This window comes from Aspergillus eucalypticola, assembly GCF_003184535.1.
Source record: "Aspergillus eucalypticola CBS 122712 chromosome Unknown BO83scaffold_9, whole genome shotgun sequence".
Classification (NCBI taxonomy): Eukaryota; Fungi; Ascomycota; class Eurotiomycetes; order Eurotiales; family Aspergillaceae; genus Aspergillus; species Aspergillus eucalypticola.
The window spans coordinates 371,930-387,293 of record NW_020290283.1 but is presented as its reverse complement, the minus strand read 5'-3'; the positions used below and the strand labels follow the sequence as shown (position 1 = coordinate 387,293).

At 49.0% G+C, this 15,364-nt stretch overlaps 8 protein-coding genes and 1 non-coding gene across 9 annotated transcripts; 5 read left to right on the top strand and 4 right to left on the bottom strand.

Annotated features, from left to right (window-relative positions):
- Window positions 1-100: 100 nt before the first annotated feature.
- BO83DRAFT_425978 (uncharacterized protein) lies at window positions 101-963 on the bottom strand (the record flags this gene model as incomplete). The annotated part of the gene is made up of 6 exons (XM_025535241.1): window positions 101-187; window positions 272-377; window positions 429-588; window positions 644-686; window positions 740-781; window positions 835-963. The coding sequence occupies 6 exons, from the start codon at window positions 961-963 to the stop codon at window positions 101-103; spliced, it is 567 nt and encodes a 188-aa protein (XP_025389224.1).
- A 258-nt stretch (window positions 964-1,221) lies between these two features.
- On the top strand, window positions 1,222-2,362 carry BO83DRAFT_377485 (molybdopterin binding oxidoreductase). Its single transcript, XM_025531003.1, has one exon. It carries the CDS (start codon window positions 1,529-1,531, stop codon window positions 2,303-2,305), a length of 777 nt encoding a protein of 258 aa, XP_025389223.1. The 5' UTR covers window positions 1,222-1,528; the 3' UTR covers window positions 2,306-2,362.
- Window positions 2,363-3,893: 1,531 nt separating this feature from the next.
- BO83DRAFT_463335 (DUF2985 domain-containing protein) lies at window positions 3,894-5,001 on the top strand (the record flags this gene model as incomplete). The annotated part of the gene is made up of 1 exon (XM_025537339.1): window positions 3,894-5,001. Exon 1 carries the CDS (start codon window positions 3,937-3,939, stop codon window positions 4,999-5,001), a length of 1,065 nt encoding a protein of 354 aa, XP_025389222.1. The 5' UTR covers window positions 3,894-3,936.
- A 397-nt stretch (window positions 5,002-5,398) lies between these two features.
- BO83DRAFT_t134 lies at window positions 5,399-5,482 on the top strand. Its single transcript has one exon. It is a non-coding gene; the product is annotated as a tRNA-His (tRNA).
- Window positions 5,483-6,208: 726 nt separating this feature from the next.
- Window positions 6,209-6,962, top strand: BO83DRAFT_245494 (uncharacterized protein). The gene has a single exon (XM_025526997.1). The coding sequence runs from the start codon at window positions 6,419-6,421 to the stop codon at window positions 6,869-6,871; it is 453 nt and encodes a 150-aa protein (XP_025389221.1). The 5' UTR covers window positions 6,209-6,418; the 3' UTR covers window positions 6,872-6,962.
- On the bottom strand, window positions 6,962-8,850 carry BO83DRAFT_245485 (tetratricopeptide repeat protein). The gene has a single exon (XM_025526996.1). The coding sequence runs from the start codon at window positions 8,772-8,774 to the stop codon at window positions 7,053-7,055; it is 1,722 nt and encodes a 573-aa protein (XP_025389220.1). The 5' UTR covers window positions 8,775-8,850; the 3' UTR covers window positions 6,962-7,052.
- Window positions 8,851-9,154: 304 nt separating this feature from the next.
- Window positions 9,155-11,484, top strand: BO83DRAFT_397858 (Zn(II)2Cys6 transcription factor; the record flags this gene model as incomplete). The annotated part of the gene is given in 6 exon segments (XM_025533209.1): window positions 9,155-9,198; window positions 9,265-9,310; window positions 9,364-9,737; window positions 9,805-10,345; window positions 10,497-10,595; window positions 10,615-11,484. 6 exon segments carry the CDS (start codon window positions 9,155-9,157, stop codon window positions 11,482-11,484), a joined length of 1,974 nt encoding a protein of 657 aa, XP_025389219.1.
- Window positions 11,485-12,247: 763 nt separating this feature from the next.
- Window positions 12,248-13,418, bottom strand: BO83DRAFT_387704 (uncharacterized protein; the record flags this gene model as incomplete). The annotated part of the gene is made up of 5 exons (XM_025532730.1): window positions 12,248-12,299; window positions 12,361-12,467; window positions 12,534-12,602; window positions 12,674-12,930; window positions 13,013-13,418. The coding sequence occupies 5 exons, from the start codon at window positions 13,416-13,418 to the stop codon at window positions 12,248-12,250; spliced, it is 891 nt and encodes a 296-aa protein (XP_025389218.1).
- A 358-nt stretch (window positions 13,419-13,776) lies between these two features.
- Window positions 13,777-14,971, bottom strand: BO83DRAFT_245410 (retropepsin-like aspartic protease). The gene is made up of 2 exons (XM_025526995.1): window positions 14,889-14,971; window positions 13,777-14,822 (listed from the first exon to the last, which is right to left on the bottom strand). The coding sequence occupies exons 1-2, from the start codon at window positions 14,923-14,925 to the stop codon at window positions 13,894-13,896; spliced, it is 966 nt and encodes a 321-aa protein (XP_025389217.1). The 5' UTR covers window positions 14,926-14,971; the 3' UTR covers window positions 13,777-13,893.
- Between the last annotated feature and the right edge of the window lie 393 nt (window positions 14,972-15,364).

The following is a 15,364-nucleotide window of genomic DNA, read 5'->3' as shown; positions in this document are numbered from 1 at the left end:
GATGCTCGAACAATGCAGCCAGACGAACAGCTAGGTTATCGGTTTATGTCCCAAGAATCCACCAGTTCGATAGTCGAGGGCCTTGCCACACTCATCGAATCTAGAGATCCTTGTAGGTAGCCCACCGACAACGCCTCTCAGGCAGGTCGTATGCTCCGTTGCGTCGTGCAGAGGCCTCCGTAGCGATCTATTTATTAGTGTGAGATAGGATGCAGGAAACGAAGAACCTACCAAGAGGAAATTGTGGCGAGCATAGCAGTAAAGCCCTGACTTGGAGGCCTTTCCTCTCCGCCTCTGCATAAGTCCGCTCATATTCGTTGATAGCGGTGATGCTGAATGGGTCGGTTGTGCCGAAGGCGACTTCAAGTAGTCCGATCCTGTAACAATCAGCGCTTGAACCACGAAGGAATTGAGATGATGTTCTTTACTGCGGTCGTGATCCAAATATAGTCTTGAAAGCGTTGAAGTAGGGGCGTCCGACGAGGATGTAGTCACCAGGATCGGCTAAAGCCCAAGCACAACACTCGAGTGCGTTGCTGACACCCGACGTGACGGCAATGTCGCACGGATACAATGCAGTTTGGGGGGCTGAAATAACGGTTCAAAAATTGACAGATGGCATTTTTAAGCCGATGTGAGCCACTGAACCCGTCCCCGTAGGTTAATACATGCGCGTCAAATTGGGCCTGTGACCGTTAGTATGAGGTATTGAGGAAGCAGAAATGGAAATAATCATTACATTGCTGTTGACAAATTCCATCATCTCTGCATGCATGAGAGTCTGAGCAATATTAATGATCAGATCATAAAGAAGTCCGTGCAGTTTCGTCCTACATTCTCGGCCAAACCCAGATTGACTATACCTTCGGGATTGGACTGCGCATCCCACAGATCCCCCAAGACGTCCAGGAAGGCGGGTTTCTGCGCTGCGAGTGCCCTACCTCTTGCTGAAGTAATTTCCATGGTGAGTTCTATGCAACAGAAAGGCATAGGGAAAAGTGCAAAGTACAAGACATACGATGTTACAAAGCCCCAACTCAATATAGGACGTAGGTTCTTCACTTGACGCCACGTGGGGCATGTTTCGGGAAGGCGCATCTGCATCTGGTTGCGGCTATTGCGGGTGGAACGGGAAGATCATCGACATTATTCTCCCTTGAACTTGATCATATCTTCTCTCTTTCTAGAAGCGCATGTTTTTGTTTCCTAAAAATGTACGAAGTGATGGCCGATGACAGCCTACCTGCTGTCGACTTCATTGACCGCAGGGGGCTCATCCTCGATTCGGAGCGCAAGTCTGTCACCAACATTCACCCCAAAGGCTTCTTCATACGGCATCCCCCTGCACCCCACGAACTTAATGGGGAACTGACACCGGAATCAAAGTTATTCCAGACTATTCACATGGGAGCCGCCGTTGTGGGTACCGGGCGCTGGAAGCTCATAGTAGACGGGCTTGTTGAGCGCCCTTTTTCCATCAATCTCGATCAATTACGAGGAATGCCGTCCGAGGCAGTCACCTCTTTCCATGAATTGCTACGGCAGCCCCATAAATCCTCCCACGCAGAATGTTTGGCGCATTGGCAATGTCAAATGGACGGGCGTCCCGCTGCATTATCTGCTGTCCATTTCTCGGCCAGATCTTCAGCGTGGACTGTTTGTTTGGTCCGATGGGCTGGACTCGGGTGAATTTGCCGGCGTCTCAGCCGAAAGGTACCAAATGGACTTACCCATCAAGAAAGCTTTATCATGCAAAGTTCTTGTTGCTTACGAAATGAATGGCCAACCGTTGACTAAGGAGCGCGGTGGACCAGTGAGGTTAGTTGTTCCAGGATGGTTTGGGACGAATTCCACAAAGTGGTTGTGTCGATTATCTGTGCAGGCAACAAGATCGAAAGGGCCATTTACTACTATCTTTTATAATGAGCTTGATCCAACGGACTCCGAAGGGGTCCGGAAAAGACCCGTTTGGAGGGTTGAGCCAGATTCGATGATTGTCCGCCCTCGTCCAGATGATGTAATTGTCGGCCTTGGGTACATTGAGGGCTGGGGGCGCGCATGGGGGGCAGACGAGATTGTGAGGGTTGAAGTCAGTCTCGATGGGGACAGTTGGGATGAGGCAATTGTGTCACCACGGAAACAGTTTGAGTGGCAGCTATTCTTCTCTCGAGTGGAAGTTCACCGAACCGGGAGATATCACATTCAAGCAAGGGCCACGGATAAATCTGGTACACAGCAGCCACTAACTGGAAGGCGAAATCATGTTCCAACTGTTCAGATCTGGGTACAATCTAATGTCCCCTAGGGGAACGTATCGCTTGGAAAACAGCAGTAGCTGAGAAGCACTGATTCATGTGCATAATTGGCCATTGAAATCACCAATGAGCCTTTCAGAGGTTGCTCATAAAGGCCGTGGGCATAAGTCTCAAATGTCTCATGCAGGCGACCGTGTGGTGCAGCTGCAATGGTGTCAGTGACGGGTATGAACAGGACAGGGGTTGCCAAGAGCACAACTTCTTGCCAAATGCTCCCTTGGAACGCCATGCACACGCGGGATTACTGCCCTGACGGGACTACCTCCATTAACTTACTAAAGTGGATGGTTTCGATAATGGACCCGTGGATATATTGTCGAATATATATACACGTCCCTGCTTCCCGCAAAGGGCCAACATAACTTCCTCTTTTGCTAGTCAAGCATTACTTGTGCGAGAGATGATGATCAGCCTGTATAGAGGGTTTTGGTATACTATACTTTGATCATGCCTCACACCAATACGTGATCACACATACTCATTACTTTCCTAAAATTGTAACCTCCAGGAAAAACAAGTATTTGGTGTTTATTCCTTACAGGCTATGTCATTCGAGTTGTACTTTGAGTAAGTACATACGACCACAGGGTGTGGAAAACAGGGCTTCCCGTCCGCTCAGCCGTACTTAAGCCACACGCCGGGAGGTTAGTAGTTGGGTGGGTGACCACCAGCGAATCCCTTCTGTTGTATGTTTTTGTATTCTTATTTTGCTCTTCAAGTTTTTCGGGGCTTAGTGCTCATTCGTGCCGGTCTATTGAATCCCTTCTGTTGTATATTTTTGCCATTTCTATGGTATTATATTATTTTGAGCTTCACTGGTCTCACTGATGTGTCCGTCCACTCTTGCTTGCATGGTGTAGGTCGAGGTCTACGACTTGCGCCAGAGCCACGACCCGAGGAACGAGACAGCTGCAGCGGCCAAAGTTGGTCAGCGAACTTTAGCTGTGACTGGGATTCTTTTTCCCTCATTGAAGCCCCTTTAACATTTTTCGAAGAAGCGCTTCTCCAAAACATCTCTCTGAATCTCTCTGAGATCATCCAGACATTTCATCTTATTAAATCCATATGGAGGCATCTACCAGCAATAGGGCTTTTTAAAAAAGCATTTAGAAAGAGCTTTGGATAAGATTCCTGGCCAAATCTGAAAGAGGTAGGAAAATAGAAAAGAGATAAAAAAAAAAAAAAAAAAAGAAAAAAAAAAAAAAAAAAAACTACGTGTCTGTACATATATGACAAAAAGTATACTCATGTTAGAGAGAGATTGGCACTATACCCGATATAGCCTAACCTTATAGTTAGAGCTAGTCTATATTTAGTTATGTAAATGGATACGAATATACGAACAATGCATTGAAGGGTACGTATAATAAGACCTTTTATCTACCCTCTACCCTGTATGGTAGGTGGGTATGATTGCCGTGTTCGTGATACTCGATTGCTGAGTGAATTGCCACTGTGAAGTGCCACTAGCCCTGCTCTTTGAATGAACCCCCGCTGTCTAACCACAGCCTTTGGTTTTTTGGGTGTTGTGTGATATGTTTTAACTACTAAATTGGTGGGTTCTGCCCAAATGACCACCTCATCTACTTCACAACTCTCCCAGCAGCCAAAACTGGGTAAAATGACCGATGATATTTCGGCTGCAGTGGACAGGCAAGGCCGGTCAACAATGCCTCTGTTTCAGGCAGGACGCACTCTGCGCTTCGCCTCCATCTCTTCCGCCGCGAGGCTGCTTGGTTTCAATCCCGCGGCAGGGGTTTGGCAAGCCACAGGGACTGCTATCGCACACGCCCCAAATTCCGCTGATCTGAGATCATCTGACGAGGTGGCATTTGATTTCCACGCTCGCACTGTACGTCGAAGCAACACTGAACCTGCGATTGACCGCCCTATTCCCCGAAGAGCGACAGCCCCCGCTATCGGTCCTGGCCGTTGGGAAGAAGAGGACCCAGTGCTCCCCCTTGGGGCTCAGCCCGATCGCGACCACTATTCAGATCTCTCTGCGGGAGCTGTTTCGTGCCGCGACCCATGCAAAAGATTGCCGCTTGTGGCGTGGGAATTCCTCTGCACACCTACGGGCTTCTTCATAACTGTTTACGGCCTTAACGTTATTGCCTGGGGCGCTATGCTATTCTTTCTCTTATTGAATGTCGGATCCATGACGAAAAAGCAGAAAGAGGTTTGGATTGAAATAGATTCTCAGATCCTGAATGGCTTGTTCTGCTTGACCTCGTGGGGTCTGGCACCATGGCGAATTCGCGATACATATTGGCTACTCCAGTGGCGCCTGTGTGACGGTGTGAAATCGAGAAAGTCGATAGAGAAACTCGCAAAGCGAAATACGAGCTGGTTCAGATTGCAGCCTTCTGACTCTGATGGATTGACTTTGCAAACGACCCTGACCGGTAAAATTGCGCCGCCTACCAGCGAATGGAAAATGGACTTCGTCATCATCAACATGCTAGTGAACACTCTGTTCCAAGTCGGCATGGCGGCATTTATGTGGTGCTACAACCGGCACAATCGCCCAAGCTACGGAGTCGGACTTTTCATCGGCCTGGGTTGTTTCAGCTCCCTTTTAGCTGGGGTAATGTCATGGTGGGAGGGACGGAAAGTCAAGCGGATTGAAGGGTCTCTTGTAGAAGAAATACCAGGAAGCCAATATCAGGTGGTTAATACGGTCTGACCAAAGTGTACAAATTATTAGTTTCTTCAAGTAAACCATGGCATAAAGACCAACAGACACTAATTTGAGACATCACGATGAGGCCAACTTCTGTCAGGCGTAACAGATATGCCACCGGATGTAGTCTTCCTGATGACACAGAGTCGTCTGGCCTTTCCATCACATCTCCTGCGCGATTCAAGCAATGGTGATACCCAAGAGGGTGCCGCTGGCCAGGCTTTGTGGGTACCCTATTAATGGGCTGCTTTGGTAGCGAATCAGAAGCTGTTCATTCCGCGTACCTCTCTCCAGCTTCATAACCATGAAGGGGACTGTCTAAGTAAATACTGAGACCTTAGTGGTTGCGGGTATAAAGTCGCTGGTAATGTAAAAAAAGCGGCCGCCTGTCACAGATCAAGGTGCTGTAGTGTAGTGGTCATCATGAAACGTTGTGGTTCTCCGCAGCGCCGTTTCGACCTGGGTTCGATTCCCAGCAGCGCCATCAATTGGCGTATGTGCTTGATTTGTCTTTTTGCTTTTTGTATACCGTCTGCGCGTGCTCTCTTGAATTGTTTCTAATTTAAAACTTTAACAAACACACCCACAGGTAACTTATTGTCCGACTAGGTCCAACGATCCGAACGGAAATGTTTTCCGTGAACGCCGCCGTCCCCTTCTCAGGCATGGCGCCGACCATCCATGTAGGCAACACGAAGTGCTAGACCCCAATTTCATAGCCATACACAGAATGAGAGACAAACCAACCGTACTTTCAATTATCTAGATCACTACGCTCTGACCGTCGGGCAAGTCCGGCAGAGTACAGCCTCGTGTGGGGCCGATCTTCTAAATAGATTTGACTTGCTGACCGAATGATTGCTGCTTTAATACCAGTACAATTGTATATATGATCCTGAAATTCATGGATTCTGGCCTCCCAAAAGTTATGTCTGACCTGGGCCCCAGTACCATCATACCGAAGGTATCGATCTCGACCCAACCGCTGAGAAGTTGTTAGCTACACATCGTGGAGAGCCCCATTCTACACATCACCCCAGACTAAGATAAGCTCACGGCACCATGCACCGACGACATGATCATGTTCAGCAGGTCGCAATATGATTGCCCTAACAGGCACTAGGTTGAACCGCTTCCTCCACACGTTTGGCCCCCTTCCTTGGCCCCTTTGGCCCCAGATCCTGGCTAGGCCTGCCGATCTCCATACAACCCAGGGCGGTGCCTGATCCTGCAGTAGCACCCGAGATTAGCTGCCCCCGTAAGCACGGAGAAAAGTCTATAAGTTGCGGCAGGAGCACACTTTCTGTCTTGATCTCCAGATACGCTTCCTAATTGAACAAGATACTCCAGAATCCACCTCAAGTCAATCTTCTTATCAGACAACTCAAACAATCGCCCACAATAGGCAGACACAGCCAATATGAAGCCACTCCAGCTCATCCCAACCCTCCTCCTCTCCCTCGTCCCTACGCTCACCTACGCATCCGATAGCGAGGACATCCCCTCCGGCGCCAAGCTCTGCCAACCCCAAGGTAAAGGCAGCTGCCAATTCGGCGTATACCAATTATATCCTGGTATCGATTGCTACCACCAAACGATGAACTCCGCCTACCTCTTCGATCACGCATGCAACATCATCGGCCACGTGGAGAACTTCACACAGGGCGACGCCATGACTTCGCAGCTGCCCTATACTCTGGACATTGAGAACGTCTTTGGTTATCCATCTTGCTACCTCAAATATGAGATTGCGTACAGTGATGGCTTGTATGGGTATAGCATGCCCTCGGGAGGTGTTTGGGATGACTGCGAAAAGGGCGATGACTATCAGTGCACTTGGTATAGGGTGGCGTTTGACTGTCCTGGGTTCTAGCGAATTGCTTTTTTTCATCATGGACGTGATTGGAGTACGGAAAGGGCAATTTGCAGATGGTATAAAGGACAAAATGGTATTTCACAGAATTAGACCGCTCATTCTGGGATATGTCAACTCCCGCGCAGTCATATACATAATAGCCCATGGAAGATCATCCACATTGCAAATGAAACTCATTTCACTCCTTAGAGCAACACCCTTCGAGAACCTGCGGCGCCTGGGAAGTATCCAGCCTGCAGAAACACGACGCCTTGATGGGGACATCCGCCACCGCAAGAGCCAACTTAACCGACTGCTCAATCATAGCCGCTTCATCCAGCTTCCCCAGTCTGACCAAACACTCATGATACCCCTGCAGTGACCAAACGTTGTTAGGATGACGGCACTGACGAACAAGCGTGTTGTCCAGTCCCAGATCGGCACGATACACCTGCGCTGCTTCTTCCAGATGCCCCTGTTCCATCAGAAGAGCCGCGTACGCGTGGCGGGAAGGTTGCATCCACGACCACGGCTCACTGTAGGGCAACTTATCCTCAATATCAATAGCACGACGCAGAGCGGCAAAGGCCTGATCGTAGTTCGCGCACCGATACTCGATCTCACCCTCCAACATGGCCGCAGCCACCTGGAGCACATCGACAATCTTCCCGTTATACGCGAGACGGGTCTCTGGAACACGCTTCCATGCCTGATTGAACCGTTCCTGCTCCTTACGAGCTGTCGGGACATCCCCGGTAGCGGCGAAGGCGACTCCTCGCGCGTAGTGCGTCATGGCTGTGGTGCCGGAGTAGAGAGTCTGATCAGTTGGCAGCTCTTTCTGTTTCAGCTCCTCCCACATGCCAAAGCGCACCATTACATGCAGCCGGCTGGTTAGGAATTGTTCGAGCCAGTCAGCCATTGGTGGGGACTGGATACGCAGGACTTCCTCAGGAACAGTGGCTTCCATGCGCGTCACGGCGTCCAGAGCCATCTGAGATTTTCCGGCGAACATGGCTGCGTAGATCAAGGAATGGTAGTCGTGCATACGATAGAAGGTGTAGAAGTTGGCAGCACCTGCTTTGCGGAAGTACTTGTCGTCCGCAAGGGTCGAGTTATAGTTAGAAGCAATGGAACGCCTCCAGTCTCCAATGAGGATGTCCAGATGAGTAGGCATGTGGTGGATATGACCGGCATCTGGGACAAGGTTGCGAAGGTTATCGGCTATGTTTATGCCCAGTTCCGGTGTAGGTGACATCTCGATATAATGGATGAAGAGATGAAGCAGGCCGGGATGGAGATTTGCCTTCTTATAAGTGAGCGCTCGCTCCAGAACGGCTTTGACTTCCATCGTGGGCGCATTAGCATTCGGCTTTCCAGTGAAAAGGTCCCACAGAGCCCACGGAGTCATGTTCATCAACGCATCCGCATAGAGCGTGGCTACGTCGATATCATCCCCGAAAGCGTCGTAAACTAGCTTCATGGCGGCGGCGTAGCTCTTGTTGATGGTCGGGTAATCGTTAGGCGGGGTGTCGGCGACGAAACGAGATTGGATTGCTTTAATAAGAGCCTGTTCGAGAGGTGTGGCATTCCCCGCATGCTCCTTGGCCTTTTGTGCGGCATAGAATCCTCGTTTTACACAGGCATCCAAGTCTCTCTTATCGAACCTCTCCCAGGGCTTATTGTAGTTTGGACCTACAGCATAGGCGAGGCCCCAGTATGCCATTGGACACGTCGGATCATTTGCAATGGCCTGTTCGAAGCAGTAGGCCCCTTCTACGTGATTGAAGGCGTAGACCCATGTTAGACCCCGGTTGAACCAGGTCTGGGTGTCGGCGCTGGTGGTGCTGATAACGTGCCCATAGGAGCCAAGGTCGTAGTACTCCTCGCTTGCTGGGATGGCTTGGACTGTTTCTGTAGTCATGTTGCAATGCCCTTCAGGATCATTGAAAGGAGGCCGAACAAAGAACTGTCTGCTAGAGAAGAGGTCAGGATAGCTGGGCGGATGGATCGGTCATTTTAGATCTAAATACGAAGAGTACAGCCTTTGTCAAAGGAGGGGGCAAGTGGGTCCCCGGAAAGGCCGAGAGTGGCGCAATCAGAACGATGCTTGACTAATACCCGTTTCATTCGCCGAACTTCAGACGCCGAAACATCCAGCTCTCCTTTCTTCCCCAAACCGAGTGATATCTGCATTCTTCCTTTATATACTGACCTGAAGTGATAGCTGGATTTTTTTTTTTTTAAAAAAACAAAAAAACAGCATTTAATTACAGAGATACAAGAAGATAGGAGGGAAATCATATGCCTTCCACTTCTCGGCCGGTGAAGGTGGCGTGTCTGGCCTGGTAAGTTGACGCCGAGTGATGAATCCACGGGGATTGATGCAAGGTACCAAATTCTAACATGAACAGTCGAGCCTCCAAAATTCGATGTGACGGGCAAGTTCCGTGCGCTAATGTAAGTCAACATTATTTCTAAATCAATAATCGATCTCTAGTAACCCTGTGTAGTGCACTATCCATCGACAAGAATGCCAGTATCAACCCAGTCGGCGAGGGGGTGCTCGACGGGGCCCTGTTGCCGCCGAGGAGCGGGCCATGAAAAAGGCCCAACGACTGCAAACTGCAACCAAGGTCAACAATCATGCTGTGACAAATTATGAGTTTACTCCGGCTCAGATATTGCAGATCAATGCAGCCACCCCGGTTTCTCTTTCATCTCCGTCTCCGATTGAAACCGGACCCCGACTATCCGATACGCTGCAGGGAAAAGACAGCCTGGGATTTCCGTCATCGCCTAGAGGCCCTAGAACCGGTCAGGGGCTTCGGGAGACTGTGGGCCATCCGACACAAAGCCTCCGTGCTTATCGGTGTGATCAGGATCTGTATGTCGTGCCCATGCAATATCCCACCGGACCTTAACTGACAGATCCTTCTCCGATCGTACCCTAGGATCAATGCTTACTACATCTTCATACATCCATACCTCCCTCTACTACCCCCACCGGCTATGTCCCAGTATATGGACAAGCCTGTGGCTTTGAGCATGCGGTCGGCCCATGTAGATGCATCTCATCTGCCTTACTGGCCGACTACCTCACTGGGCTTGGCTGTGGCAGCAATACTGGCACTGATACCCCTACCAGGAGATGTGCACGCGATAGAGAATGAGGCCGTCACTTTGCGGCGCTCTTACGCCGATTATTTTGCACGCTCAGCGCTAGATGTATCGGAAGAATCTCTCGTGCCGTCTTCCAATTCCGAACTCACTCAGGGCCCATGCAGCCCCTTGCATCCGGAAATTCCCCAGCAATTGGAGCCGATCCTGGCATTAGCACTTCTTAGCCTATACGAGTGCTGCCAGCGAGGAAATGTCCCCAAGATGCGCATCCGAGCCAATCAGGCATTAACCATGGCTATGGACCTATCGTTACATACGCAGAAGTCTGCGAATAACTGTTCCGACGCGATCCGTCGCTGCTGGTGGTCGACGGTATGTCACATGTGTTCTCTCATCCATAGCCCATAAGTTTATGTTAACTGTCGCAGATGTTCCTCATTTATCAGTCTTCTATATTGACAGCTTCGGTCAGTTCCCAGCTTCTATATCGCGTAGGCATGGTTTCGCTAACTCCGCAATATAGGCACCCCTAATCACAAGCGATGATTTCCGCATTACCACGCCTTATATAGTAATTCGTGGTTGTCGAGAGGTCCGCAACTCCCTTCCTCTTGACATCCATGTCTTCTAACAAGCATCAGCCATGGCCCTACATCTTACAAGCACAATCCCTCCTTCACCGCAGCTGCACCATCACCCGTCAGCTCTCTAACGAAACCACCTATGATCATGGGTGTCTTCCCTGTTCTTTCCACAACGAAATCAAACACCTCGACTCTTCTCTCCTCAATATAGCCACCGAAACAGACCGCTACTGCTGCATAGCCAACTGCCAGGGCACGGAAGCCGACGCGGAGCGCGTGCTCTGGGCAATATCACGCGTCCTAATCCACACTGCTAGATTGCTTATCCATAGAGTTCGCGCCTTCCCTGACCGTCCTACCGATAGCTTCACGACTACTTTCAAAAGCAGTACTAGCGGGAATAGCATCTCCCTCTCTTCGTCGCAAAGAACCCAAATCGATGCTATCTTTCCATTCAATGAACAAGAATCAATGCGTATATGCATTCGATCTGCGCTGTTGATCTCTCGAGTCTTCCGTCACCTGCCTACACCGGATCCGATGTACTCTGATACTCCTGCCGATGGAGAGACTTTGGGTTTTGGATTCGGGCTCGGACTTAGTAGTAGAGACTCGAGGCCATCGTTGACTTCACCACGCTCTCTACCATACATGGCCTGGTGTGGGATGCAGAGCTTCTATGTACTTGCCATGGTGCTCCGGCGTGTGCGGGCGGCGTTGTCCGCCGGAACGCTGAGCAGTGTTTATGATCTCCTAGACCGGCCGACTGAGCGGACGGCGATACAAGATGCGGAAAGGCTTGAGGAGGAGTTACACATGGGGATTGAGTCGCTAAGAGTGTCAATGAAAGCGGACGGGGTGTATGAGGGTGTCGGGAGGATAGTCAGGGAGTTAGAAAGCGTGTATGATGCCACCATGATGGGGTGATCATGGTATCGGAGAGCGAACTTGGTTTTAAGACCAGGTATAGAATAAATTAGACCAGACCTAGAACGGTTGACCTTTTGGTTGAACCAAGACATATCTGTGTTTCTTGTGCGGGGTACAACAATCTGTGGCCAATCGGCGTTTGACGGAGTGAGCTCTCGTATTTCGGCGGAAACGGTATCCCCACCTCGGCGTCTGAATACCATCATTCGGAGTACAGTCGGGTTGGGCGCTAGTCTAAGGTAACGCAATTAATGTCGACACTTATTGACCAGCTATTGAATACAACCAGAATCGACCAAATAGCGCGTTCGCTAGCGAGTATGAGGCGGTGTTTGTAGGAGGACGTGCGAGCTTCGGTGATTGAAGACCGATTGGAGGACTGAGTAGCTCGGCGATCCACTGTAATTCGTGCCTTGATAACTGTGAAGAAAATCTATACAGGAGACATAGATCTCACTGACAGACCTATGACAGTCATATATGGCAAGTTTGAACCTGGAATATTAATGATAATACTTTGAGACTGAATCTGGAGCCGGTATTCCTACTAGGAAAATCTTTTACCTGGAAATCGGATGATTTTGTTCACTACGGATGAAGTATCAGATTGGAGTCCAAACGGCAACTGAAAGACTGGACGCGGGCGCGGACTAGTATGGTCATGTTTTGAAGCTTGAGAAGCATAAGAACAGTCATCTTCGACGACTTCTAGCCATGAACGCTTGAACTCCGCGCAATAATACTTTGTAACCATCAGATATCAAGAGCTGCCATTCCCACTCGTAAGGATGGTCACCTGAATTGCAGCAAACCTAATCATAGTGTAAGCTGGTATTTGTGTACAAAATGAAGAGCAAAAAGGATATGACGTACGCTGCCGCTGTTGCAAAAATCTCCACCCGTCTAGCCTTGACCATGAGGCCCATAACGAGCACAAATATGATATTGTACACGAAAATGATAATCAATTTGGCCGCTGTCTGTTGGATGAAGTACAGCGCGACTACCGAAGTTGTAGGTAGGAGGGCCGAGATTAGCAAGCTTACTATATATGTCCAGAATTTGATTCTCCGGTTATTGTAGTACCAAACACCGGCTTCGATATCTTTTCGGGACTGCGATCGGAGATGATGTTAACTCAGTCTCAAGTTACTCGAGTGCAGGGGGTATATGAAATGGAACATACAGTACGCCGATATCCTAGCCATCTATGGAACAACGGGATGACTCGCGTAAACACAAGACGGGTGAACTTGTCCGTGTTATCGTGTCGGCCATGTAACGCAATCAAATCTTCAGCGTTCTCTTCGCTCCACTGATCCTCCGGGGAGAAGTATCTTTTCTCGCTCTGTTCCCGGTTTAGCCACTCCTGGAGAACTTCTAGATCGGCCGTCTCCGGCTTGCTAAACTGTAGGAGCTGGGCTTGTTGAATAAGTGCCGCATCTGCAAGAGATATGAGCAAAGGTAAAAAGGAAAAGTTAGATGAGAAACTTTGGTATTAACTCAAATTTGAGGATAGACGTACTATACTCGTTCAACAATTTCCGTGCCTCAAGAACCTTCATCCACTGTTCGGGATACCCATCCTTCTGGTGGAGAGATTCCTTCAACTCCCATACTGAGTAGGGATAGTTTTCCTTACCAGGTGATGCGGACATCTTGTCTTCAGTAATGATATTCTTAAGATCTTCTTCGACATAGGCTAACTCTGCTTGAAGGTAGAGGATGTTTTTCACGTTGAGTTTGGCGAATCGGCGGAAGATGCAGGATCCGGAGTCTAGGGCCATTACAGCCGCTAGTTTATCATATCCTTCTGGCTGATCGTGTGTCATGTCTGCTGGAATCTTTCTGTCTGTCATATATTGTTGAGCGTTTTTGTGTGTGGAAATGGCGGTATTCACCTTGGTATTGGGGGCGGTGAAGTGCTTCATATAACGTAGATCCAAAGGGTGTTATGGAGACCCCTCAACAGGTGTTCTTTTAAGCCGTCTGGAGGGTAAAGTTGCTTTCGCCTTGAAGGCCAGTTTTTGATTTCACAAAATGAAGTAGAAAGGGGGTACTTTGTTGTAAACACACAGAGTAAAAAAAGGTGGGAAATCATGTCGCAGAAATGCGGTCTATAACAGTAGATACCAAAAGGAATGGGGAGTACAGACCAAAAATGGGATTCATAACGCTAGTGTGATTCAGGTACCCAACAGCCTAAAGAGCAGCATGAAACACTGTCGTGGTCCTCCTCGTCATCTCACCCATTCCGAGTAATCTGATCGGGCATTATCGCATAACGATCCCATGCCATTGTGCCACATATTCCAATAAATAGTGCCAGTTATCAAATTACATCACTGAAAGGCAAATCCAACTGAGAATATTTACATATTCCACCATTTATTTCTGTTCACTGTATTATTCCTGGGTACCATTTTGCTCATGGTATGATGTGTTTAAGCGTCTGGTGATTTCTGGATCCACTCGATACAGCTCGTGACTGCGCATTGATGGCCTGCCGATAAGACAATCATAGTTCGTATCCGGAACAACATAGAAATCGGTTTTGTAAATCCTGGGCTGCCCACAAAACGTCCATGAAACACCAACAGTTCCGACAGGGAATATGTGCGACTGTCCCGTTATTGAAATGGGGCCTCCGTGATAAGGTCTTAGCTCAGTACCCAGTCTATGTTGCATATCGTCCGACATTATATTGACATCCGCATCGAACTTGAGGGTCAGACGTCGCCGGAGTTTGGATCCCATGGGAGACTGTACGATTATGTCGTATACAAAATCGAATTGATCCAGATTTTGGCACACCCCTGGGGTTCTCGATCCATCATTCTCGAAAGGGAGGGAGGGAAGCACATTGATGGACTCGCCTCGCTCCTCTGGACGTTCCGATCCATGAAGAGCCTGAATGTCCGAGTATGAGCCAGTTACTGAATTCTCGTCGAACCTGGAGTATTGTCGTGGCTCCTCTTGCTGATGACCCGATGGTGGGTCGGTTCCGGCACCGGAGCAGTTGGGAAATAGTGGTTCATCTCGCGTAGTTTTGGATCCAGATATTCCCGAAGAATGCTTCTTCACGAAGATATTTCGCAAAATTCGTCCAGCGCGACACATACCATTCAGAGAGAACATACTTAATTGATTGATTTCGACGGAGCATGGGGACTCGGTTGACGAAACTGTCTTCCGTCGTGAGTCAGTTATTATTATATAAGGTGTTCCACTGGAACGATAACCGGGGCTAAATACGAAATCATGATGAGGCTTTGGCGTGGTGAGGGTTATTGGCCGCCCTTTACTAGTGGCATGACCTTCCTTTCCCCAGAAACCTAGGACACGATTATCAGTATCGATTGTATAATAGACAGAGATAAGGCTTGCTTTGCATCACTGACGGGAGATAGCCTGAGGCAGGGAAAAATGGACTGGCATTTTTAAATTCCTGAGAATCACGATGTACCAGCGGGAAGCAAACGAAATCCAGCCGTGGGAAGGAGTGAGGCCAGCCTTATGAGGGCGTCAAAGTGAGGCTGCATTCAAGCGAGAAAATGACGCTGTCGGGGCAGCTTCGGCATTTGATTGGTCATTGCTAATAAAACTGATACCCGACGTTATGCAGGTAGAGACCATTTTTCCTTACATTCTCAGTTAATGCGTCGCCGATACTACGTCTATCGCATCCACTTCTTCCTCAAAGCTCGCTACAATTGGTTATTCGCTATGTTTTAGGCGTCTATTCAACGCGTTCAGTCCTGGTTGGCTCATATGTTTCATAATGATGCTCCGGTTGGTGTCCGACACACCGAACAATGAAATAATATCAGCCGATGAGGGTTATCCGCATATTGTAACCAGGTTTAGCTATAGCAGT